The sequence below is a fragment of the Rhinichthys klamathensis genome, unplaced genomic scaffold, assembly GCF_029890125.1.
Source record: "Rhinichthys klamathensis goyatoka isolate OS25496 unplaced genomic scaffold, OSU_Roscu_1.1 h1tg000196l_1, whole genome shotgun sequence".
Taxonomy (NCBI): domain Eukaryota; kingdom Metazoa; phylum Chordata; class Actinopteri; order Cypriniformes; family Leuciscidae; genus Rhinichthys; species Rhinichthys klamathensis.
The window spans coordinates 7,333,764-7,359,794 of record NW_026606722.1 but is presented as its reverse complement, the minus strand read 5'-3'; the positions used below and the strand labels follow the sequence as shown (position 1 = coordinate 7,359,794).

The following is a 26,031-nucleotide window of genomic DNA, read 5'->3' as shown; positions in this document are numbered from 1 at the left end:
TGCTTTAAAGGGATAGTTCACCCAAAAATGAAAATTCTGTCATTAATTACTCATCCTCATGACGTTCCAAACCCGTAAGACCTTCGTTCATCTTCGGATCACAAATAAAAATGTTTTTGATGATATCCGAGAGGATTCTGAACCAGCAATGGGCAGCAACGTCATTGCAACTTTCAAGGCCCAGAAAGGTTAGGTAGTAAAGACATCGTTGTTTGTTTTTTGCACATACAAAGTAGACTTGTCGCTTCATAACATCAAGGTTGAACCACTGTAGTCACATGATCAATTTTAACGATGTCTTTGCAACTTTCAAGGCCCAGAAAGGTAGTAATGACGTTGCTGCCTATTGCTGGTTCAGAATCCTCTCGGATATCATCAAAAACATTTTTATTTGTGATCCGAAGATGAACGAAGGTCTTACGGGTTTGGAACGTCATGAGGATGAGTAATTAATGACAGAATTTTCATTTTTGGGTGAACTATCCCTTTATTGGCTACTCGGAGGCACCCGATTACATCCTGAGCCATAATTACAAAATCAGGGATTTTTATACAACATTTCTCTGCTGGCCTACATCTCTTTTAGAGCTATTTGCCAACAGAGAGTCAGCACAGATGAATCACTCCTCTGTTCAGCATCTAATGACTTCTCATCCATTGGAGAGAGTGAATGAATCAGTCCAGTCAGTGGAGGAGAGAAGACAGCATCCTTCTCTTGTTTTCTTGCTTTAATTGACTCTTACCCTCACTATGAATTAAACTGTTACTGTAGCAGGGCATCCCTTTATGGTTGAGATTAAAACCAAGCTGGCGATGAACCAGCGGAGTTTCCATTACGTGCCACAGCAGGTCGTATGTGCCCCTGAAAAGAATTTCCCTCCCTACGGTCGCCTCAAACTTCCTGTTCCTGTGTTAAGGCCATTAATATGCAAATCCTAAATCAAAGCATCTTTTCCCTGTCGCCAGCTCTATCTCTTAGCCCTGGCACCCAGATCATGCTAATGCCCACCTTCAAAAGACAAGCGGGCGGAACCAAAAACAAGGCGGCTTCACAGCTCCAAGACAAGGGGGAGCATTTACACGCTTGCACTAAAGGGGGGACAGACACCTCTTTTGCTAAAAATAATGAAGCCGTCAAACATTATGAGCATCTATCTGTCTGTCTCAGACCGGATTAGATTTTTCTGAGTGGTTATTTAAAAAAAAAACACACACGGAAGGAAACTTTTAAACAAAACAGAATAAACCAAACCCAAATCACAGCTAGTTGACCATCCTGTGTACCATCTATCAGTTTTATCTATTCTCCCGTCTGACTATTTAAACATTATTAGCTTGTGTTTGAGGGCTGCGCGGTAGAATTCTTTGACATTATCCCACTACCTCACTTTTTATTGTTTTTTTTTTCAGACAACTGCATTACCTCAGAGAGCTTGATGAGCAACTCTGTTAGTGCGTATCTTAATAATTGGCCTGAATGCTCTTTTTTCTGCCCATTAGAATGTGGCATCACATTTTCCCTCTCATCCCCCTGCCCTCGTCTCTTTCTCGCTCTCTGCTGTGTGTAGGATGCTCTCCGTGATGGTGAGAAACATCCTGAGCTCTTTAGCACACACGCTATAATAAAATATGACCTCGTTCAACTCTCTCAGCATCTCTTCATTCAGACACTTCTTCACTCTATTTATCTGATGACACATGAATTAGCCATTTATTCTTTGCCATTCCATTATAATACTAACAGAGTTTTCAACCCGAAGATGAGCAGTCCTGCTCATATCTGGGATAGCTAACCTCTTGGCCTCTCTCTTTTACATTTAAGGTGTGGTACAAGGTTATTATTTTGCATTTTCAAGTTTGTTTTAATTTGAAAGTGCCCCTATTATGCTTTTGTTTGGATATTACCTTTCATGTAGTGTGTAAGATAGCTGTTTGTAAATGTAAAAAGTCTGCAAGGTCAATCATTTATATGATATATAAATTTGTATATAAATATATATATGATAAATTTGCCAAAAGAAAGAAAGAACTGATTCTGAACTGCCTGAAACGAGTCGTCAGTAATTCCTGACGTTTGAATTCCTGCACGAAAATGTACATATTGGCTGCCAGCGAACAAAGGCTACTTTGACCCTCAAACACAGTAGTTGTAACTGAGGCCTGGAAGAGTTTAGTTTGTGTTCTCGACAAGTTGAGAAGAGACCATTTTCACTTTGCATGTGATGCAAAGGATGAGAATTCGGAGCTCGATTGGATACGGTAAAACTGACGCCATTGTTACTGTTCGTATTACTGTGTATCAAGATAATTACTATAATAAGAATAACAATTGTACCATTAATATTGGCATTGGGCATTTGTGGTAAATAAATATAAAGACTATTCTATATCAGGAACATTTATAAATGTCTAGAGTGCACGGTCTTACCCCAATCTCTAATTCTTCCTGGTTGAGCTTGCACTGAATTGCTGTGAAGCCTCCCATCTCTCCAAACTGCAGACATAAGAACGAGATGCTCAGAGATATCGAATACCAAATAGATTTGCCTGATGTCTAATGTGAAGTAATATAATATGATTTCTTCCATCAGTGTGCATGACTGAAGCTCTTACCCGATTCACTAAGTCCACCAGCCAGCCGTGAGGCTCCTGATCCAATCAGAACACAGAATAGGTGTTGAATTTCATGCAAAAAAATTTTGTATTTTCTTCAAATATGCAAGTTGTTTCTTTGCAAATTATATCAATTTATCTTAGAGAATAAATTTAGAATAGCATGTTTCATGGTCTAAATTACTTACAGAAATACAACAACAGTCCTTGACATAAAAAAGTACAATTTCTAAATCATAAACTTGCAGATTTTTCATTCATTATCCTCCCATCAAACACACACACACGTGCAAAGGTACTTCTGGAAAAAAATAAAACACTGTGCCACTATTTTCCTGACAACACACATGTTGGAAACTACAAAACCAGTTTTTCTGTCCATTAGCTAGGACTGTCAAGTCAACCGTCAAGCCAAAAGCACACGTACACACCCACACATGAACATGTACAGTACCTTCTGGTAGCTGGAGCTGGGAGAAACAGCAAACATGCTATCCTCTCCAAACACTTCCGCCCAGTTCCTCTGACAGGCCTTCATCCGATTCTTAAAGTGATACTCATTATCGGGGTTAAAAGCCTGTCAATAAAACAACACAGGGAAAACATGTTCACCAAAAGATAGTCTGGTGCAGGGCAATATTCACAATATATTTGCTGTGAATTTACTGGTGATATGAAATTATGAAACACTGACCATTTTGACCATGTCATTAAACTAGTTTTATGATCTTTCAAACAAGAGAAATCATCGAGTTCCATATATATATAGTCAGGGATAGTGCAAACAGAGATGTTAAATGTCACCCATTTTTAAAATTCAGTAGTGAAACAGTGACTGAGTCGATAGTCTCATGTAGCCGAACCTTCAGCCAGATTTCATTGGCCAAGGACCACCCAAGAGGACGTCTGACCGACATGTAAAGCAACCAATCACAGTTCGCTTTGTTCTGCGTTATGTTTAGGGGCATGAAAATGTAATATTACCAATATTCATTCAAGAACGTTCTGCAAGTTTACTGCAACAATGGTGCCGCAAACGTCGCATACTTTTGAAAATCCAGTGTGTAGTTGATCTGATAAGAACTCTCATTGTCATAGTTGTAAACACAACGGCTTTCTTCTTCCATGAGGGGATTTGGCTTCACGACGGCTTTGTTTCCCGGCGGACCATTAAAGAACGCAACACACACGTCTCCTGGAAATCCTGGAGAATTCAAACGACGACTTTGAAAATTCCAAAGTGTTTCCCATTTTGTGTGCCTTATGCCTCTGACGTTCAGCCAAAGGTCCGCGGGTCTGACGTCTGAGTCGGTAAGTTCCATTAAATTCTTTGAATTGACTTAAACTGATGGAATCAAATTCAAAATTCAAAACTCTAATTCAATGATTTGTTTGTGCCATCAATGTTCATATAATTCTCATCATGAAATTGCATGTTGTAACAAGACATTTTGTTTTAATCATATTTAAATATTTGAATAATACAATAAATTAAATCTTGCATATTATACATATTTATTGTATATATATATATATATTTACACACATCTATAGATGTATTATGTGTATGCATGTAAAATGTATATTAAAATATTAAAGCATATAATATGAATGATATGCATTATACATAATACAAAATAAATACATGTTATATTGGTTCACATAAATGTAAAAAAAAAATATATATATATATATATATATATATATATATATATATATATATATATATATATATATATACACATGTAAACTTTGTCTACACTTACTATATTTTATTGAGTCTATATACCTACAATGACTGTTTGGTAAAAATGTTAATAATGTTAATATTGAAGAGCAAATATCACCAAAAATAGACAATTATTTTAGTCATATTATCCAGTTATAGTCCTAGTACGAGCTAACCAGTTACTAGAATGTAAAATCAAAAGGGTGTGTGTACCATAGTAAGAACTCCCATGAGGCCGATGGGTATGGGATCCTGTTTGACTCTCTCCGCGACCAGATCCACCAGCAGCATCAGCATGTTATAGATGCCCTCATGAATCTCTGTCCCCCACTTGTGCACTGCGCTGGACGTCAGCAACTACAACACCATTTAACATCTGAATTATTCATCTCATCACATCTCGTCGTTTAGAACCATTTCTAGCAAACACCTGGCAGAGCTTATGCATTCACATGCCTGCTTATCCAAACACACACAAACCTTTTTGAAGGCCTCAGGCATGCAGCGGTCAATGAACCTCTTACAGTTCTCATCTGCATCAGCCAGGCCTAGAGAGAGGAAACAAGATTTCACATGTGTCGTTTCTTTCTAGAGTACACAAACCTCCAGACACGTACGTAAAAAAGCCAGAGGAACTTACCAAGTCTGGCCAGGCAGGTGGAGGCGATGAGGCACTTTCCCAGTGATTCCTCTCTCTTGTACGGGATGGACCAGTGATCAGTGAACACTCTGCTCTCCAGCTCATACAGATTAGTGGTGGGGAACTCCATACTGTTCCCAGAACAGTTGCCGTTCTCATCATTACTCCTCTATAAGAGAGAGAAAGAGAGAGATGCGTCTCAATATGAACTCTTTCTTTTTTTGTATATTCTATATTTAATTTATTTACAGAACACGTCGAGAACAAGAAACTATTGGGGAGAGATCCAAACCAATGAGTTTGTGCACTACCTCCTAAACCACAACACAGACCTTATGAACTGACACAACAGTCTCATAATAGGGTCAGGGACATTTACGTTCAGCCAAGCTGCAATTATTTCATTTAAAAATACAGTAAAAACATTATATTACAATATCATTCCAATTTTAAAAATACAATTTATTGCTGTGATGGCAAAGCTGATTTTTCAGCAGCTATAACAAATTTCAAAAGAACAGTATTTACCATTTATGATTGGTAAGTTTACCAACTTTTGATCAGTTTAATTAATGTATTCTTGCTGAATTAATTTATTAATTTATTTTATACATCATATTTATTCTTTTCATATATGTATACAATATGTTCTCTCATCATTCACATTTAAGTGTCACATTGTGAAATTATAATGTTTGAGAATGCTAAAATGTGATGTAAATTATGCGCTAATCAATACATGCTTTTCAATAACTGATTTCTAAAGAGCAAGTTGGCCAACTCCACAGGACTAAATACAATTTAATTACAGCAGCAACACCAAAAATAATAGAAATACCCCAAACTGTTGCAATTTTTAGACAATACTTACTCAAAATCAATTAACAAATATATAAAAAAAAATGGCTAAAAAACATATTAGCCAGGCTAATTTTATATGACATGTATTCATTTGAAGAAAGTGTGAGGCTGACAGATGTCCTTCAATGCCGTGCGACTTCTGCATATCTCATTAAAATGCATTTAATTTATTATCTACGTCATCTGTTTCACATGTATAATTAACGCTGCAATCTGGAAGGAGGTTGCCCAAGAAACTAGCAGCACAGATTTGTTTTCGTTGAGTGAAGTGCAAAATGACAAGCTTGGGGGTTGATTTCAGAGGCTATGCATGTTAAATGTTCACTGCAATTACATCACAACTTTAAAAGCCAAATATTTCAACGGTTGTTTTTGTTTGGTGATTATCAGCACACGCGTTGTAGTAGATTACTGCTTTATGGGCTGGGACTGGAAGAGGAAACAGTTCTGCCAGGGGAATATTAGTATACAAGACGACATATGTTTGCCCTTGAGTGAGAGGAATAAGTGAATGTGCAATGAGGTCTGGAAAGACTGAGCGCAGCAATACATAGTGAAACTGAAAGTCACCTTCTCTCTTTTTGTTCCTCAGGGGAACGTCAGATGTCTGTGGCATTCCCAAGGCCCGGAAATCACTGATTTTCTGATTTAGACCTGGGATTAGGAGTGAATGCCTCCCTGTGGGCAGGGTCTGAGTTCAAGGGTTAAATGAAGCTTCTTCTGATCTGACTGAACTTCAGCTGTTACTATTTACTTATTAAAGAGCCATTATAAAGCAGGTTTAACACTGAGCTCAAACTGAGAGCAGCGACTGTGAAAGATGTTTCACAGGGCATCTGCAGGGCTTTTAACATCAAATTTAAGGCTTTTTAAGAAATCAAATTAATTCCGTATTGGGAGGGATGTAGGTCAATGTTTATGGCAGTGGCGAGGCCAGGGTTGCACTGGCCCACTCATATTGACAGCTGGGAACTTTTTTAGTTTTTTTGGGGAAAGGAAAAAAAATAAATCATGCATATTGTACATATACAAAATACCAAATCTTTACCCATTATAATGAACTTTAATTTTATTTGACATATTTGTATTTTAAATTTAATTTTGATGTTCATTTTATACTTACTCCTTGAAAATTACAAATATGATTCATATCATCAATCAAGATTTTATACAGCAATTAAACGCGTTCCAAATTTTAGTAACAGGGCTAAAGAAAAAAATAGAAAAAAGGATAATTAAGGGCGGGAAAAGTAGAATATTTAATCTGACCACCTGAGATTGACCATTAACATTTTCTGAAAGTTAATTATGTCCTTGCACTGATTAAATATTTATATTTTTACCGATTCACATTCTATTTTGCAGCCTATTTGTGAAAAGTCCCACACCTACTCAATATTAAGGTTGTTGAGGTTCGAGTTTACAGCAGTTAATATGAGATCTCATTACAATCTCTATGACGGAAACATTAAACGGCTGTAGAGGAGCTATTGATTTGTTACCGATCTGCATTTCTGTTGACGGAGTCTGACAGCTTCTGTGTTCAGGAGAAATAAGAAGCGCTGAGCAATGTGAGAGGAAGAGGCAGCGCTGGGAAAGCAGAAGAGAGGCAACAGGAACAAATGACTTATTCTGTTCTCTGGTGGAGGCAACCACCACCTGCACTGCGAGGATCTCAGAAAGAGACCGAAATAGAGACCACGGAAGTCGAGATGCGACCTATTTTAACATTCTGATCAAATTAATGTGTTTACTAAAAATATAAAGACCGCTGCATATGATCAGAAGTCTGTTCCGAGGAGGAGAAATATGCCAATTACAAGCCACATAAAATTAATTTGCATATATTTATAGTACATGTTAAAACTCTCTTGTGATCTATATTTCTCAATCTTAATTAAATTATGACAGGAGAAGGTAGCTTATGACACCTCACTTGTCACATACATGTCGTCTTTTACAGTTGTGGCTGCTGATTTCAAAAGAAAGTCACCTCAGCAAATGTGTGTGAAAACAACCTATGCCTTGTGACTTTAATTGAGAAACCACAATTGCTAAGAATTGCAGGGAAGGGGTGGTGTTTGTTGTATGTTAACCTTCCTACATGGTTCCTTTTTATGATTATGTCAAAGAGATAAAAGGGTGTTCCTTTTTAGTTGATATTACTGGCTAGTATTAGAAGCAAATATATATAATATTATATAATATAATGCTTATCATTTGAATGAGTTAAGCATTGCGGTTTAAAAACAAGTGATTTTAAACTGTTGCGCAATAGGTAGCGAGAGACAACACACAACACAGCATGCACACTGTCTACACTACATCATCTGTTCAACTTTCCTGTAAGGTAAAATATTAATACAAATTAGTTAATTGATTTTATACTACAGGCCTGTTGAATGCTTGATTCTGATTGGTTGACAAACGTTCTAATGTCTGCGATTATTTTCAGGGAAACGCGCGGCTAAAGTAGTTCCAGGCAGGTCTTGACCGCATTACAGTTCTATATCGCTTCGTCAGGTGATTTCAGTTATTTCAAAGGTCCTTACAGCCCACAAAGACACTGACCGAGCAAACAATAGGATAATTTCTTTGCCACAATATTACGTTTTATTATGTATTTTGCTTGTATTATTTATTATGGAAAAGCACATATCTCTTCCTCGCGCTCTCTCCCACTTAAACGTACACAACACACACACACATACAATACGGACACACACTCGCGTGTTGACATCGCTGCTCTGACGTTTCTCACTTAGCGAGGTGCAGATAAACTTGTTTCGCGCCGTATTAGTATTCTCTCTCTCTCTCTCTCTCTCTCTCTCTCTCTCTCTCTCTCTCTCTCTCTAGCTCTAATAACTGCATCAGACTGCTAGTGCTGCCTATCAGTGGCTGAAGCGTCCGTTAATAGCTCTAAAATGACGTTTTGGAATTAGCAACAGAGGCTTGGGATTAGATGCAAGAAATTAGTCTCACACAAGAGCGTTTTAAGGACAAAAACCTGACAACAAACATCTTGAAATACATCATCTGAACAATGTTTTGAGGTGTGGTAACCGCAGTATAAGCTATATGCCCGTCGAGTATCCTCAACACAGTCCTTTATGTTCTAAGTGAACGTTAACAGTTGAGAAAGAAAGTGCATGTGAATCAGTATTCAAAGCCGCATAGCTATGCTTTAGCATATCAATTACAAAAATTAAACAATAGCTAAAACAATCAATCAATTTAAATTCTACAAGTAAGTTTAAGCATCTCAAGATTATAAGATTATTATATTAATTTTAAGATTGGCTAAATCTAACATTTAATAGGGTTGTTAAATTAATTAAATTAAAAAAAGAGACCAGTGAAAATCTGAACCACTAAAAAACAACATAAACAATATTGAAATATTGAATGCTCTACAAGCATTTGTGTCTGCATACTTGTGTACTGTTCATAAAGGTCAAGAATCCCATACAGTCTGACAGTACCAGGGTGCCACTGATTATGGATATAAAAATCAAGCATGAAACTGGACACTTGTTATGTTCCAGTCCGCATTTCAATGCAGGATTGCGTTTACTGATAGATAATAATTTTGCTGCGCAAACATTGTGTGCCCATTTTGAAGCCTTCTAGGTCATTTTTGCTATGTGTAATACTAATATTTCGAACAAACACTGTGAATCTAGGGCTGGCGTGCTGTTCATGTGCAATGATCTAAAGAGACGAGAGAAAGTTTGTGTTGTTAGGAGGCCCATGGCCTTTGGGCCGATGTAAGGTCACATGGCACATTCCAAACTTGTTGTTGCCATGGTACGAATAGTATGAGGTGTGTGCACATGGCCTGTTGACTGCTAAACATACAACCTCAAAGGGTTCGAACCTCCCTAGGCACGAACTAATGGCTCATATGCCTGTATGGCATCGGTGTCTAGGCAGATCGAAGTGGTTGTTGCCCAATCCTTGTAAGACCTACCCTTAATACATCTCAGCAACTGTACATGTAAACCTGCCAGTTGTGATTTGAGCAAGTTGTTTGTTGTTCCCCACTGCATTGCGCAGTGCTGGGCGGAGTGGCTGGGTAACTGGAGACCCCGTGTGTTTGTACCAGTACCCTCCAGACCAGGCCTGCTGGCTTTATTTATAGTCGCGATGCATGCTGCTTGCAACCTGTTATATGCAAGACCAGGGGTAAACAAAACAGATAGGCATGTCTGAATCTTTCCAGTACTTCAATGGTTCAATTACATTTTAATAATCAAAAAAGATGTCTAATCAATTGAATTCAAATACAAATTTAACAATTTATTAACATTTTAACAAATAATAGAGCCCTATGAAATGATTTTTTTTTTTTCTGAGTTGATTTTAATTTTTCTGGATTCTGTTTTATCTTTTTATTCATCTTTTAAAATGTAATCAAATTAAATTTTAATAATTCCTTTAGTTTTTGTGGCAAACAAAGTGCTGCACAACAGACGTTCACAGTTTAAATTAAAACATGGATGGAAAATTGTGCTACTCCTTAAAATTAGGGGTGTAAGAAAATATATATACACGTGAATATCGCAATATGTTTGGCTATACTCTATCAATTCTCAAAACCACCGTATAGATATTTATTTATTTGTTTACATCCAAGATTAGTGTCGGTTTAAACCTGACCACTAGATTATCTCAGAATGTAAACTGTGACGCGGAGAAGCGCAAGGGTGTTTCGCTAACGTTAGTCAAGTCAAATCACCTTTATTTATATAGCGCTTTTTACAATACAGATTGTATCAAAACGGCTAGGTTAGTATTAGCAAACCTAGCTCACCAGCTCCCGCCGTGGTTTACAGAGCTGAAGTGTGGACTCATTTATGTTGTTTGCAAAACAAGCCATGCTCAAATCCAATACTCGGGTAACGCATTGAATCTAAGAGCTCACTTAACATCCCGACACCATCCACGATGCTAGATCATTTAGATCATGATAACCACAGTTAAAACCACGCATATAGGCTAGGACCTCAATGTCATGGTAAAATGTAACTATATGGTTTCTACGGTATTTGTATGAAAAACAGTAGCCTAAATACATTTGCTATAAATGCATGCTAAAGCTTAATCACAACAAAATACTGTAATTATATTCCATTACTCCTTTAATACATGTCCACATTAAAAATATAATAACATTCAATGTGAATATCCCACATATCTGCCACAATACCATGGTGTAGTTAGTGTTACTACAGTAAATTAGAGGTGTAACTAGGGTTGGGTATCGGTTGGGTTTTATCCGATACCAGTACCACTCGGTATTTTTTAAACGGTTCCGGTGCTTAAACGGTTCTTGAAACGGTACTTAAGAAAACGAAACCGCACACACTTTATCAAAAAATAATACCCTTTTATTTACAAGGCCAAACTGGACACAATATTAACTTAAATCTTTAAACAATATAAATACAAATAATAATAAAACCAATATAAAATAAAAATTCACATTTACATAATATCAAATAAAACAATATTGTATCAAACAATGTAATAATACTGGAGATTAATAGAGATTACTAGCAGGCAGAGCTGCCAACTCTCACGCATTGACCGTGAGACTCACGCAAATGACCCTTTTCACACGCTCTCATGCACGCCACACATCCATTTTCTCACGCAGAGAAAAATCGCGGACAAAGAGGACACTGACAGACAAGACAGAGAAGGTTACTTTTGATATGGAACAAATCCACAGCTGTCAGATTCTGTCAATATTTTTACGAGATTCACACAATAAATAACGTTTTGGCTCTTTGAAATGTGACAGATCGCTGTAGCGCGTCAGTTTAAACGGCACGTGATACAGCAGCCTACAAATACAAATCCACTGCTTCTTAGCTACGCAGCGTTGAGTGAACCTATGAAAGAGAACATCTCTGGTTACTGGTGTAACCTATGTTCTCTCAATAGGGAACGAGACGCTGCCAAGCTCCTTGCGCTGCCGACCAGCTTCCTTTTTCGGCAAAGAAATCTGAGGAGCAGATGACACGCGCGCGCCAACATAATATGACGACGTTAGTGCGTCGAGGCGGCGCCCGCGCCATCAGCCAATGAATTGGCTTGATTCTATATGGATTCAGACTATCGGCACACCCAGAGGGCGTTCTGACGCGTAATTTTACACGTGAAATGCAGCCAAACCTTGCGAGCAAGAGCGCGCATGCGAGACAGAGGAGACTGTGCATGTGTGTGTGTGCGTGTGTGCCTAATTAAGTCAGGCACCGAAATCAGGCACCGAAATTGTCGTTCTTATTCGGTCTGGTTACTACCGTTTACGTCGGAACCGGTTCCCTATTGGCACCGAGTTTCGGTACCCAACCCTAGGTGTAACGGTTCAAATTACTTGGTTTGAATTACTTACAAAAAAAATGTATCACGGTTTTAGTGTCACGGTGTCGGTGCTATGTTCGGGGGAAAAGGGCTACTGTCAAATAAAAATAAAGAAGATAAGAACAAATAATCTATCTACAAGCAACAACACAAATAATTACAATAGAGCAAAGATACAAATAAAATAAACAGTGCTTTTCCAGTAGGTTTAGCAGTAGTTTTCAGGTACAGAAATTGAATAAAGTAATCAAATGTAAAACAACATTTCATATATTCTTTACTGTATAATAAAGATTAGGCTAATCATTATTAAAGTTATAAAAGCTATTCAGTCAAGAGCAGTGAGTGATTTCCTTGTCTTTTGTTGTTTTGATTAACATTAAAAACACAGACAGCAGCAGGAATATTAGGCTGCTGTCACTTTAAGACAATGCACGGATCCAAAACACTGATTCTGATACACATGCGTTGTCTTTCTCGACTGAATGGAACATTTTACAAACTCTTGTTATTTTATCGAGGAACATGATTACATTACGATAATTATCATTATCACTTTATCGCCCAGCTCTACTCTTAGCCATATCTTTTTCTACCGTCTTTTTTTCAAATCTCCCTCTTGCTCTCTCTCTCTCTCCCCCATCATGAGTGGACACGCCCCCTACTGCTGATTGGCTACAAGTGTTTTGCTACTCGGTTTTGATCCACTTGCAATAGCGTTTCTTAGAAATCGCTTACTGTACCTTTAAAAATGTAAAACAAAAATTCTTGCCACCTGATCCCCCAAAAGGGACCTAGGTTCACCCCACAGTCTTATAAAATCCTGTGGGAAACACTGATCAGTATATGGTTTCCTAACAGTATCACTACCCTTCCCAAATGCCAAGAGCATTACACAACTAACCATTCAACTTTGTCAAACCTACCAGTCATCCAACAACACTTTTCAGGCAGAAGAGGCAAACCGAAGAGATAGGGGGAGGATGACAGGAGAGGACCAAGTTTAAATGTCATCTGAATTTCTTTTGCTACAGTAACATTTCTACATGAAGCAATTACAAACAGGCCTCGAACAGAACGGCTAAACCTAAATAACATTTCCGTTCAATCATCATGGCCATGTATCCGCCCATCATGTCTGAAAGACGACTACAGGTTATAATTTAGTTTATTCAAAGATAAACCAGTTGACGCTGACGGTGTTTTCAGTGTCTGCAATATCAATATATGAGGACATGAATGAACACGTGAACTTCATCTCGAGAGCTGTTCTGCGAATCACTTCACAAACTTTAAAACCGTTTTATTTGGGAAAAACTAGAGTCAAATTCACACTGACTAAAACTAAAACTGAAATATCTTCACGACAAAATAAAAGTTCGGTTTAACTTCAAGAAATTATGACAGAGATATCATAAATTTTTTCATACATGTTTTAAATTTGTACAGGTCTGTTGTGCAGCATCTTATTTGACAAAAATTAAAAATGCAATGTTTTGTTGTAAATTAATTGTTATATTTTCATTTGATTACATTTTAAATGCTTGATTACATTCATATAAATTTGTATTAAATCATAAAACACAGAATCCCCCAAAAAAGGAAAACAGAATTTAGGGGGGAAATAAAATGGATGGTGCTATATGTATTTTTTAGCTGCCTCTATCGGTGATGTTTCAGATTGCAACCAATTTTTACAAGAGCGCTCGTGCTCTTGCGCGTGCTCGAACACAAGAGCGAGCACTCATGGTGCCGGCCACACTGAGACTTTCACCACACCGGAGAAAGCATCACACAACATGCTGGAAACTCATGTAAACTCCCACTGCAACCTTACAATAATAGGCTACTTTTATCAGCTTGACGTTGAACTAATGCTCCATGCTCGACGTACCATGATAACGTTACTGCATTTAGCCGACATGTGGTGTTAGCATAAGGCATTTCACTAACTATTCGTGTATCTTTCACAATCAGCAATGTCAACTAGAGGCCGACCGATATATCGGCGGGCCGATAATATCGGCCGATTTTAGGCATTTTCCTAACTATCGGTATCGGCATTTATAATGGCCGATAAATGAATATTTAAAAAAATGCGGTGCGGTGATTCATGTAAGGGTGGCGCTGCCAATAAAGCACCTAAAAGCTGTCACAAGAACTGGCAAAAGTAATGATTATGAATACAACAAATATGGCAAGGAGACATTTTAATTGTTTATTAATAAACAAGTGTTTTCAGTCAGTGTCAGCCAAAGATGAAGTTGACCATGCTGACTCGCGATCTTCAGTGAACAGGTGCCAGAGAGAAATGCACATTTCATACGAGTACATGAGTCTGTCTGTCTTTCGTTTTGAATTGTTCTGTTTAAAAGTAGACATTTCAATATAGATATATTTTAATTCTCAGGTCTATACGCTAAGTTTCGGTTCATGAGACGAGCTCCAGTTCACCCGCAGGCGCCTCAGTGTCGAGATTATCTATCGTCTGCTAGCTATATTTACTTCTTATAAATTAAATCCAGGCAAATGGTTGATGAAACATTGATTAAAATTAAGATACAATTAATACAAAACGAAATTCACTTTGAAACGAAAGGTTTTGTGCTTTCTGTTTGATGTCTATGTGAAAGTTTCAAACGCCTATTTTAGTGCCACTTTCAGAGCGCTCACGTCCGTAGTGCTGAACTGTCGCGTCTGTAACATTGTTTTTTTCCTCATAAATGCGAACACGAAAAATAAAATAAAATAAAATGAATATTTTATGTAGCCTGTGGAGACTGAGAGCCAACCCTTCTTCATCCGGTGGGTAGTAGCCTACTTGTGATTTGCGCAGTCTAATTCACAGAATTGATTTCTCTGCTACCAGCCTCTGTCACGTATTGTGTGAGCTTGTGACTATTGCAAGCGCGCAGCTGAGAAGTCCTGATTATATTGTCTGCTATATTTAGGCCTACTTCTTAATTATTAAGGCAATTGGTTGATTTTAATCAATGAAACATTGATTAAAATGCGTGGCGCGAGCGATCTCCGACATTAAACTGATTCTGTTTTGTCTAGGGTAAACAACTGTTGCGACGCGAGCAATAACGGCCGCGTCCGGTGTAAACACAGTGTTAAAGCTCATTCTGCCTGATAACGCTACGTTACAACATCAAGCAATATTCCAAAAATGTATATAATTATAACACTTTATATAGGGCCATTTTGCATTAAGAGTAGGCCTAGCCTAGTTTCACGTTTAGTACATTTTGCTTACTAATTATTTAAAATAGTATAAAAGTACTGTACATAGGCTATGTAATTAAACACGTTTTCATTATGATATTTTTAATTTTACTGTAGTAAAAAGATCTGAGTTCTTCCTCCACTGGTAGAGATTAGAGGAATTAAGAGTAAAAATAGAAGATAATAAGGTTTTGTCAGTGACACTTTTTATATATTTATTGATACAGGTTATGACTAAATTAAAAGACAAAGTCGTTAGTGAAGATTATGCAACAGTAGATTATAATATGATATAACATGCAATGCAAACTAGTTTGGTTACAGCTCAGCAGTATAATTCTCATTCTATCATTCCCCCTGCCTCCATTACATATCTGTGTCACACAAGTGTTTGATTACCACATTTGAGTGATCATTGCAAAACGTGTTTATAAAATATATTTATTGTTTATAGCTACTGTGTAAAGTACCCATCAAAAGTTTGTACACACCAATAGGAAAGTGTCCAAACTTTTGACTGGTATACTGTACTATAATACACATAAATAATATTGCTACTGTATTATAATATACACATAAATAATATCAGCCGATATATCGGTATCGGGCTCTTTTTACTCCCTAATATCGGTATCGGCATCGGCCCGGCTCTAATGTCAACATAGGTGAATGTATAATATGATAACGAAAACGGTTAGTAAACTAGACTGAACAATTTCAGTGTAACAGTAAGATCGTAGGAAGTAATATTACTGTACTGAACGTGTCTGGAAATGTGTATTATAAACAATATGATAGTAGTGGGATGAGTGACGTTAGACAGTAGATCTAGTACATAAAATAAAAGTTACATCCTAAAGCACCTACTTTTTGTTATCCTGGAACAGTCTTTTGTATTCATTTCATATCTCGTGTATGTTGTAGTTTACCTTGCTATTTCATTGCAGTTTACCATTATTTATTTCAGCATATCTGAAAACTTGTAATTTATCACAATAAAAATAGCGGAGGTCTCTCCATAATTCAAACGCTCTGCCGATGTTGATCCGTGTTTTCGTCCTAAGTCGATCCGATTCACGTTTGGCCTGACGAGCTTCAACAGATACATTTTTGTTTTGTTTTTTATATTTATGTGGAGTTTGTGTTGTTGTCTGTGTTGTGCTGGAGGCAGGTCGTTGTTTGGTGTTATCAGACTCCATGTCGTCAGCTGCAGTGCCGTCGCATAGACTGTATATAAAAAGGAGAGAGGCTCGGGAGCACGCATATGCACGTCACACATCCGATGGATTTCGCAGAAAATCCGACCCGGAGACTTCACATAGAAATAGGAATACTGGCCTTCAGAGGTAATAGCAAAACCCGACAAGTGGATCATTGTAATGTGTGATTACAACCCCTTCACACACAGGCAATAAAAAAATGTAATTCTCATTTTAGAAGAAAAGTTCCATATAGCACCTTTAATGTAAACTACTCTGTGGAGTTTAATATTGAACAAACAAGTTTACATGTTTATATTCATTCTCAAAGTCTAACAAATGTGGAAAGCATTTCCTTCCCCATTAAAGGTATGAATATCGTGATAAATATTGATATTGTATAGTATATATATATTTTTTTTTTTTGCCATATCGCCCAGCCCTAGAATAACTATTAAAAGTAGTTATGCTTAAACCTTCCCATAATGTTACAGATCATTTTGAACAAATTGATATTTTAAAATCACAATGAAAACAAATTTTACAATTCTTACTGTTTTTTTAAATACAGTGTTTGTTTATTATAAATGATTTACACATGCAATCTCTCCCTCCAGCAACATGTCACTCACATGAGATTACAGCAATTAGCAAACAACAACAATCTAATGAATTCTCAATAGACGAAATTAAGTCCAGTCCTATTTTTTACCTCATTTAAAAAGCCATTTCACTCGGATATATGCCACAATTGGGATGAAAAGACCAATGCAATTTCCGTTTCAAATTGACTAACAATTCTGAAGCTATTCTATTTAGCTTGAAATTTTGACTAAAATATACATTTTTCTAAAATATCTGTTATTGGACCTTAATGGGCTTAAATATCTACATGTAAGAAATTGTATTTTTTATGAGAGCACTGTCTGTAAAGGGACTAATGGGGTATACATGTAATATAATTACTATTTAGTATGTGCTTTTTTTTTAAAAGAAAGAAAATATCCTAGTGATTTAACTTCAATTTAGTGATTTTAACTTCTAATTTAAAAAGCAATATTTTTTTGTTTGTTTTAGAATGTAATGTTTGTGTATATTTTTTTCTCATAATGTATACCATAACCTAGATAGATACATTCACTATATGCGTTATCATAGCCTTCAATTGGCACACTGTTTGGAGGATAACATTGGCCAGGATTTGGGATGGTATTTTTATTTTTTTTTGTAAAAGAAAACAAATCGTGACTTCTTTGATTAATTGAAGAAATAATAAACATATTATGCCATAAACAGGCCACATCTGAAAGAGGAAGCACTTCAAATATCCTCCATAATTTGCAACAGTATCACAAACTGCAACACAAAGAGTGTTAAATCTTAATTTACCCGTGGCGTGCCTTATGAAAAGAAAAGAAAACATTTAGCTCACTTCCTAGAAAATGCAGATATATATATTGTTTATCGTCTTTCAGCCTAAAAATAGAGATATGACATTTTGGTCCATATCGCCCAGCCGAATCACATTAATTTTCGATTTCCTAAACATTATTGCAAAAGGAATCTATTTATGTATAGATCTATATAAATCTGAGAGCTTTCTGTTCCTCCATTGACAGCCTACGCACCTACCAATTTCAAGCCCCAGAAAGGTAGTAAAGACATTAAAGTAATCTCGAGTGACTCCAGTGGTTTAACCTCAATTATAATGAAGCGTCGAGAGTGCTTTGTTTGCGCAAAAAAAAAAAAAAGTATTACTTTATTTACAAAATATTAATCTCCAACGCATATCGACACAACAATGTCTGCTCTCATGTCAATGTGTTGTGGTGCTCTCATGAACACGCATTGCAGGTTAATATTTTATAAAATAAAGGAATACATTATATATTTTTTGCGCACATAAAGCACTAGCGTTGCTTCATATAATCAAGGTTAAACCACTGAGTCACATGGTTTACTTTTATGATGTTTTTACTACCTTTCTAGGCCTTGAAAGTGTTAGTTGCGTAGCTGTCTATGTATTGAGGGACAGAAATCTCTCAGATTTCATTAAAATATCTTCATTTGTAACCAAAGATGAATGAGTCAGACGGGTTTGGAACTACAAGGTAAGTAAGTGATGACAGAATTTCCATTGTTGGGAGAACTATCCCTTTTACTTTAGTAGCTAGCTAGCTTGTAGCTAGCTTTAACTAACTACTATTAACATATTTCACTGTAGTTTAACTACTTTTACAAGCTACAATTTTTACAAGCTTTCTTGACACTAATAATAACAATAGTTGAAGTAATATTTGTGCACACAAATCAGGCCTGACATTTTAAATCATTGCACTTCAGTGTTGGTTGACCAACAGGTCAAAGAAGCCATGAGGTAAACAGCGAAAGAAACACTGAAACAGTTGGGCAATAAACACAGCCGGACGGCTACATGCCAGACTCAAAAATCAGTCGTGTTTTATCACAGAATTACACAAAACTAGAGCCGTTTATAATAACCATTCGAGCACACAGAAGTCATTTCATATTTCATACACAGCTTCTTATTAGCCTCTAAAATGAAACCCAGACACTGGTAAATATCGCCTGCATCTGTTAATATAACAGATGACAAGCTGGAGTCTAATGACATTTGATGGTTCAGCGATCTGACATGTAAATCATCAGCCACACATTTCCTGTTATTGCTCAACTGTAAGTAAAGAATGACACTAGTTTAATTATTAATCAGGAGGGGAAAATACTCCATTGGCCTAATGTTTTACGTTCAACACAAAAAGAAACACTCTAACAGGTCGTGCATTTAAAGGCAATCTACGACACCCATCCCCCAAGATCCTACAACTTCATTCACATGGCAGCACAAATCATTCGTAATCTGCTACTGCATGCACAAGGATCCTAAGGTTAAGAGAAAATATCTCGACATCCTCGTCAGGTGTTGCATGCATAGCACAACAGGTAATGCATACACATGGGCGTTAAAAGCGTGCGTGCGCCTTTCCCTCCGGTTTTTGACAGCCCTGGTGGTTCCGCCTCAAGCAGCCGTGCTAATTATCACAAATGCATGCGTTTCATAATCATACCTCACTTTCCACTACATCGTGATACGCCGGCGGAGGATCAAACCCTCCGGTGCCCGTGCGCCCGCTGTTCTCGCCGTCTCCGCTGAGGCCGGAGCCCGGGGAAGTGCCGCTCTCCATCGGCTCGTAGCCGTATCCGAGTCCCGGGCTTTCGTTGGTGAGCAGAGCGACAGCCTCGTTGATGTCGTTTTTGGCCAGGCGCAGGGCTTTCCGGATGGCTACCGGGTCTGGGAAACCCATGCATAACAGCGTGGTCATATGCTGCTCCTCCTCTGTCTCCATCATGGAAGTGTGTCGATGATCGGGGCTTCAGTAAGGGGGCTTCGCATAGCACAGGCATCCGGCTGTGCACGCCGCCATGTTTACAGTCGCTGGTGCTGCTGGTATCCTGTCACGATGGATTCCCGTCACAGGCAGAGGGCAGCGGGGCTGAGAGCGGGCCGGAGCCAGGCCTGTGAAGCTGGAGACTCCAGTGACTAGCTGGGTGGGTGTAGGCTGGGACACTTTTCAAAATAAAGGTCTTATAGAAACACGCATTCAGAATAATACAAATAATTATTTGTATTAATTAACACTAACGTGTTAAATTTATTAATTTTAACTAATGTTAAAAAATGTGTTTTAAAAAAATCTTTTCAAAACTGATGTAAAATGTTTGAGACATGAACATTGTGTTTAGAACAAGTTACAGTTGTAAATAACATTTCAAAAAGTGTTTTAATTCATTTGTTGACTGTTTTATGTCAGGCAGTACAAGTTGTATATACTGTAGTTGTACCATCTGACAGTGTACCAAACATTTCAATACTTATTAGTCTGTTTATTTGTCCGGACAGATGCACCACGAAAGATTTTGGGGGTTAAAGATAACACAACATAAAACAAAATGTTTTATTTAAATGTACTAACAACATTAATTCAAACTAAATAGGTGTTATAGAATAAAGTGAAATGTCTTGAATTTATCCAATTATTTTAAAATGAAATAATGTCATTGACCAAATGTAGGCTTAATGCTATAACAAAAATAAGTAGGAACTTAAGCAAGTGACTCTGAATAATATAAATACAAATAAATTAAAACGAAATGAAATCCCTGATCCTAATACGTGTGTAAAAACGAGTACAGTATGCTTATATAATATGAATACTCGAATATATTAGACATGAGGGCATGAATTCCGAGTTCAAATCTTGAATTGATCATTATTTTGAAATGCATACGACCGGAAATACATATAGTAGCAGCTCATTGTTCTTTACTTCACTCTTTTTAAATTGGCAGCCCCACCCATATCTGTATATAAAACATGTGCTTTCTGTCCTATTCTTTATTAATTATAACCCTCAGTCACCCACATTTGGATTTCACATTCGAATTTAGAAATTGTATCTGACTTGCACGCCAAAAAGAATATTAAATATTAAAAAGAGAAATATGAGCAACTGATAATCTGAGCACTTCAAAAAAAAAAATCACAAATACTCGTCACACTTCATACATACATCGGCTTCTGTCCGTTTCGTTTTGCCATATATTTTTTTAAAGTATTAGTTTCACTGCATAAGAAAAAAAAGACGGAAACGAGAAGTCACGTGAAACTGGTTATGGTCATGTGATAATGTGAAAATGGCAGCTACGGGGGAGGAGGCCGCAGCGATGGACAGCATCTGTAAAGCACCAGCTCCCCCGACCGACCTCAACCTCTCAGCCGAACACGAACCCGAACCCGAACCCGAACCCGAGTCCGAACCCAGGAGAGATGCAGCCACAAGCGATGCGACAGAGACCCCAAAAGCTAAAAGACCCAGTAATAATAGTGAGCTGCTTTTGTAAATAAATCAAGCTTTGTAAAATCTGCAATCTTACATGTAGAGATTCTTAGCTTTCCAGTGCTGCTATTGAGCATGTTGTGTTCTTGACACTTATTTTTAAGCTAAATGCAACCTGTTTCTCTTCCTGTTTTTGGATATTTTACTACTTCTCTTCCTATTGAGAAGAATTTGTTTTGTATACAGTAACTAACTAGACTGTATCCGTGTCTCTAAATCTAATAAGTTTCCTACCCAGCCTGCAATTTGAACCATCTTAGGCATTTAGAATCTGCATTTAATGCCCAGAAGTGCTCTCTATGTTTTGGGACACTGAAAGAGTTTGCTGTCTGTCACAGATGAGGGAGGTGTGGAGACCGCAGAGGAGGCCACTGAACCCGCCGAGCCGGATATCAATGAGCTCTGCAGAGACATGTTTGACAAAATGGCAGTTTTCCTACAGGGAGAGCTCACTGGTAATGGGAAGATAATAATGATGATGATGATGAATCTGTTAGACTTCTGGATCTGTGTGTGTAAAACATGTTTTGTCCTGTTTACTCAGCCACCTGTGAGGACTATAAACTCCTCGAAAACATGAACAAACTCACCAGTCTGAAGTACATGGAGATGAAGGACATATCCATCAACATCAGCCGCAATCTGCAAGATCTCAATCAGAAGTGTAAGAAATGTGGTTCCGATATATATATAAAATCAACCAACATGTGTTTATTCATGTTAATGTATTTTGCAACCACACTGTCCTATCACAATGTTCTTAAGAGGTAAAGTACACAGAGTGTTTCATTAACATCATTGTTACAATGCAAGTGTTTATTTTGTGATTTGCTGACAGAGAATATGCAAGCCATATATATCAATCATCTTAAAGTATGTTGTCACTTTTGGCTTTAGATGGCGGTTTGCAGTCTTATCTGGATCAGATTAACCAGATCGAGGAGCAGGTTACGGCTCTGGAGCAGGCTGCATATAAACTAGACACATATTCAAAGAAACTGGGTGAGTACAAACATCAAGAACACTGCGTTATGTTTTATTATTTGATTTTTATATAGACACGTTTAATTTATTAAAAATTATGAAGGACACTATTAGACTCGTCTGGACTGTGACTTATTTAGTATAAATGATTAACCTTAACCCGACGTAGAGAAAACAGAACGCCAGTTGATTTTCATGAAGACATAGAGCGCTGCAGTTATGACATATTTTTAGCATCACCCTGGTTCCCCTGATAAAACCCCAAAAAGTTATCCCATTGGCTTTTGCAGAAAATTAGCTCTGTGGCCAATAAGCATTCTTAAACATTTTGTTTATCATGATAATCTTCACAAATGAACACAACCTTTATGAATTTGGAAGCTAATTCCGATTGATAAATTCAAACGTAGAAAGGCACGACAGTAATTTATGATACTTTATTCAACAACTAAAACAACTGCTTGTTCCAGCTTATGATGTTCATAGTTTTTAGTCTGCTAGTTTTATGAAATAATTAGTTTCTTTCTATATCCTCCTGGAATAGACCCAAGAATAGACTTTTGTCCACTGTAGTGGACATTCTATTTTAGTGAATTTCTCTGACATCATACATGTCACATGACACAACCTGGGTGTCCTGTAAAGAGCACATTCAGGAGTTTTCAGAGATACCAAATGTTTGGAGGTTTCACCATGAAAACAACTTCTCCTTGGTCTTTAAAAATGTCTGACATTAATTTAGTGATCAAATGTTGCATTCTTATGGAAATATGATAATATATTGTAATTATAATTTAAATTGGACTACTTTTTCAAATTGTATTTCATAAAACATCTCAGGAAAATGTTAAGGGGTTTCAAAAAAAAAAAAAAAACTTTCTGTTACAGAACAGGGCATTGATTTCAAACGTGTCCACTGTAGAGGACATCAGGACTAAAATCATGTTTATCAGGCATTCTGGGAGACACAACAAGTGAATATGGAAATAAATTATACATCAATATTCCTATGAAATATTAGATATAATTATTAAAATGTTGCCAATTATTACTCCAATTATTACACTTCTTTTTCATTAAATGTTGCTCCAAGAACACATTAATGTGCAAATTAGATACAGTGTATAAATACATTGCATTGAATGGGAATATTAATTTATGGCCATTTTACCCACATATTGCAAAAAGTAAAATGGTGTATCAATTCATTCCATTATTTCTTTCATAACATAGTTGAAAATAATCTTTATACAAATTTTGGTTGAAAAAATCCTGAAACCCCTAAATTTATTGGTGATTGAAAAACAAATCCCATTGTTTTTGCCTATACATATAATTGCATGTAATTTTATTTTTTAAACAACTTAGTCCTGGTGTCCACTACAGAGGACATAGCATAACGTATGAATAAAATATTATTTTATATATGTGTTTTTTTAACTATTTGTTTATTGTGCTCTAAACAGTGTGATGACATGGAAAAAAAACCTAAATTCAAAAAGCTTTTTTTTCTGGCTCTCAGGAGGATATGCCGATCTATAGACTGTTAAAGCAATACTCATTATGTGTAAAATGTAGAGACTATACTTATTAAATGAAATACCACTGGATTAATTGCTGAACAGTTGATGGTTAACTGATTAAATGGACATTAGATGGCGCTATTAGACCAAGATAGATGTTCTGGCTCTTCTTATTTTATAGTAGCAAGCGTATTGTGTGAGATTAATAGAACACTCAGATGTGCAGCTTTCAGTATTTTGTATTTCACTTGTGTAATAACTTCTGTTTGTGTGTTTATTCACAGAGGCCAAGTTTAAGAAACTGGAGAAGCGGTGAAAATGGCCTAGTCACCTAGAGATTGTTTGTTTTATGCACTAAACCATCTTCAGAACGATATCACACATACACACCCCCACCCAAATGTATGATACGCACTATGGTGTAGTCTCTAGGTTATGGACTGTGCAGCAAATAACATTAATTACCATATTGAACTCATTTATTGATCAAAAGCTATGCTTTGCTTTTGGAAAATCCAGGCAAGACTGCGAAGCGCGGGAGTATAAAGTTTGACATGCGTTCATACTGACTCTGGATCTCAAAATACATATTTAAGATTTCAAAAGGCATGAATGCAGATAAAACATGTACAGTGTATTTAATATTGCTGGTTATATGTTGTTAACAATTGAACCATTATTTCTGTTAAAGAGTGTTTAAATGACTTTTTTTTGTATGTTTGCAGATAAATAAGCAAATGTTTTGTCAAACATTTGTATTACTATAATTATTTTCAGAATCTTAACTAAAATGTTGATTTGTGAACTTTTTGCAATAAAAAAAATGCGAAGTGAATGTTATTACATTTTCACAAGTTTTTCTTCTCGAAACAATTAACACAGCCAACTACATCATTTTAGAAAAAGTACATAAATCATTTAGAAATGTTATACTATAAATTATCTAAAAAGAGACAAATAAATCTTAATTCGAAATGGACAGCCATTTAATTAATCATGTCTGGTAACTTGACAAATTGGCAAAAATGTAAAATTGCTTGTTATAGTGCTACTGTATGGCCAATTTGTACAAAATTTGGAGCACCTGAATATGTCAATTTGAAATGGTAGGCCATTCAGATTTGATTGGCTGCTGGTGGCAATGTTTTTCAGTGTATAATTAGAGCCAATCATAAAGTACAATACTCAAGTGAAATACCATAGTAACACTATGGATCTGTGTCCTAGCTTCTCTCTAACATGCTTATTTCATGGTTAATAAGGGGGAGTCTCTTCACTCGTCTTCCATCCTGCTTCTGTTCATGTCTTCTTACAAATTCTCTTATTATTTCCACTACACCAATGCCCTCCACTTATCTGCCATCCCGTATCCCTTTCCTTTCCACATTCCTCTCTCCTTTTCTTAAACTCACTCCTCCTTTCCCTTCATCTCTTCATCACCTGAGTTTGGAGAAATGTCATGATAATTGTCAGCTTCTGTTGGATGTTACTGATGGTATGCTCATGCAAATGAGCAAATGTTGTGTGGGGCTTCTATATTATGTTTATTTTTACCATATAAATGAAATGCTATATTTCAAACCGCTCTCTACTCATCCACCAGAGGGCAGACTAAGCCCACACATAGTCTGACTCAACCTTTAACCTGAATTTGAGATAACCGCAGTGATTCAGGGCCATGTATGGTGAGGTGTTCATCCACGGGGATAGTGGCCGACATATCACGTGTTCAAGCTCTTGTGTCAGGATACCAAAATAATCAGTATATGGAGCCATCTTATGCACTTCATAGACAGTTTAACAGTCCATAAACATTACTGTAGCCCTACTGATTTTCATCCATTTAATAGCCTAACTTGGAAAACTAGTCTCATATTCAATATGCAGCATGTAACTACGCTATACGATATCAGTTCTTTGACATGTTTGACATTTTCACAATGTGAAATGGTTTAACATGACAAAC

General features: G+C 36.8%; 2 protein-coding genes across 5 annotated transcripts in view; one reads left to right on the top strand and one right to left on the bottom strand.

Annotated features, from left to right (window-relative positions):
* The window catches only part of usp24 (ubiquitin specific peptidase 24), a 71,635-nt gene extending 51,419 nt beyond the window's left edge, over positions 1–20,216 (bottom strand). For 2 of the 4 annotated variants that reach the window (XM_056262795.1, XM_056262796.1), the window contains exons 1-7: positions 19,729–20,216; positions 4,983–5,151; positions 4,823–4,890; positions 4,556–4,699; positions 3,068–3,190; positions 2,614–2,649; positions 2,429–2,494 (exon numbers count right to left, since the gene is read on the bottom strand). In XM_056262795.1, coding sequence (XP_056118770.1) covers positions 2,429–2,494; positions 2,614–2,649; positions 3,068–3,190; positions 4,556–4,699; positions 4,823–4,890; positions 4,983–5,151; positions 19,729–20,010 — 888 coding nt within the window. In that variant the 5' untranslated portion in view covers positions 20,011–20,216. The remainder of the gene's footprint in view (positions 1–2,428; positions 2,495–2,613; positions 2,650–3,067; positions 3,191–4,555; positions 4,700–4,822; positions 4,891–4,982; positions 5,152–19,728) is intronic. The other 2 variants (XM_056262797.1, XM_056262798.1) reach the window with 1 other exon arrangement.
* Positions 20,217–21,303: 1,087 nt separating this feature from the next.
* Positions 21,304–24,397, top strand: bloc1s2 (biogenesis of lysosomal organelles complex-1, subunit 2). Its single transcript, XM_056262885.1, has 5 exons — positions 21,304–21,545; positions 21,897–22,013; positions 22,103–22,222; positions 22,456–22,560; positions 24,350–24,397. Exons 1-5 carry the CDS (start codon positions 21,356–21,358, stop codon positions 24,379–24,381), a joined length of 564 nt encoding a protein of 187 aa, XP_056118860.1. The 5' UTR covers positions 21,304–21,355; the 3' UTR covers positions 24,382–24,397.
* Positions 24,398–26,031: the final 1,634 nt, after the last annotated feature.

Bases quoted from the DNA above. Each gene is read 5' to 3' on its own strand.
- bloc1s2 (XM_056262885.1), top strand. From the start codon at position 21,356: ATGGCAGCTACGGGGGAGGAGGCCGCAGCGATGGACAGCATCTGTAAA. The intron at 21,546-21,896 runs GTGAGCTGCTTT...TGTCTGTCACAG, and splicing joins TAAAAGACCCAGTAATAATA to ATGAGGGAGGTGTGGAGACC. The intron at 22,561-24,349 runs GTGAGTACAAAC...GTTTATTCACAG, and splicing joins CACATATTCAAAGAAACTGG to AGGCCAAGTTTAAGAAACTG.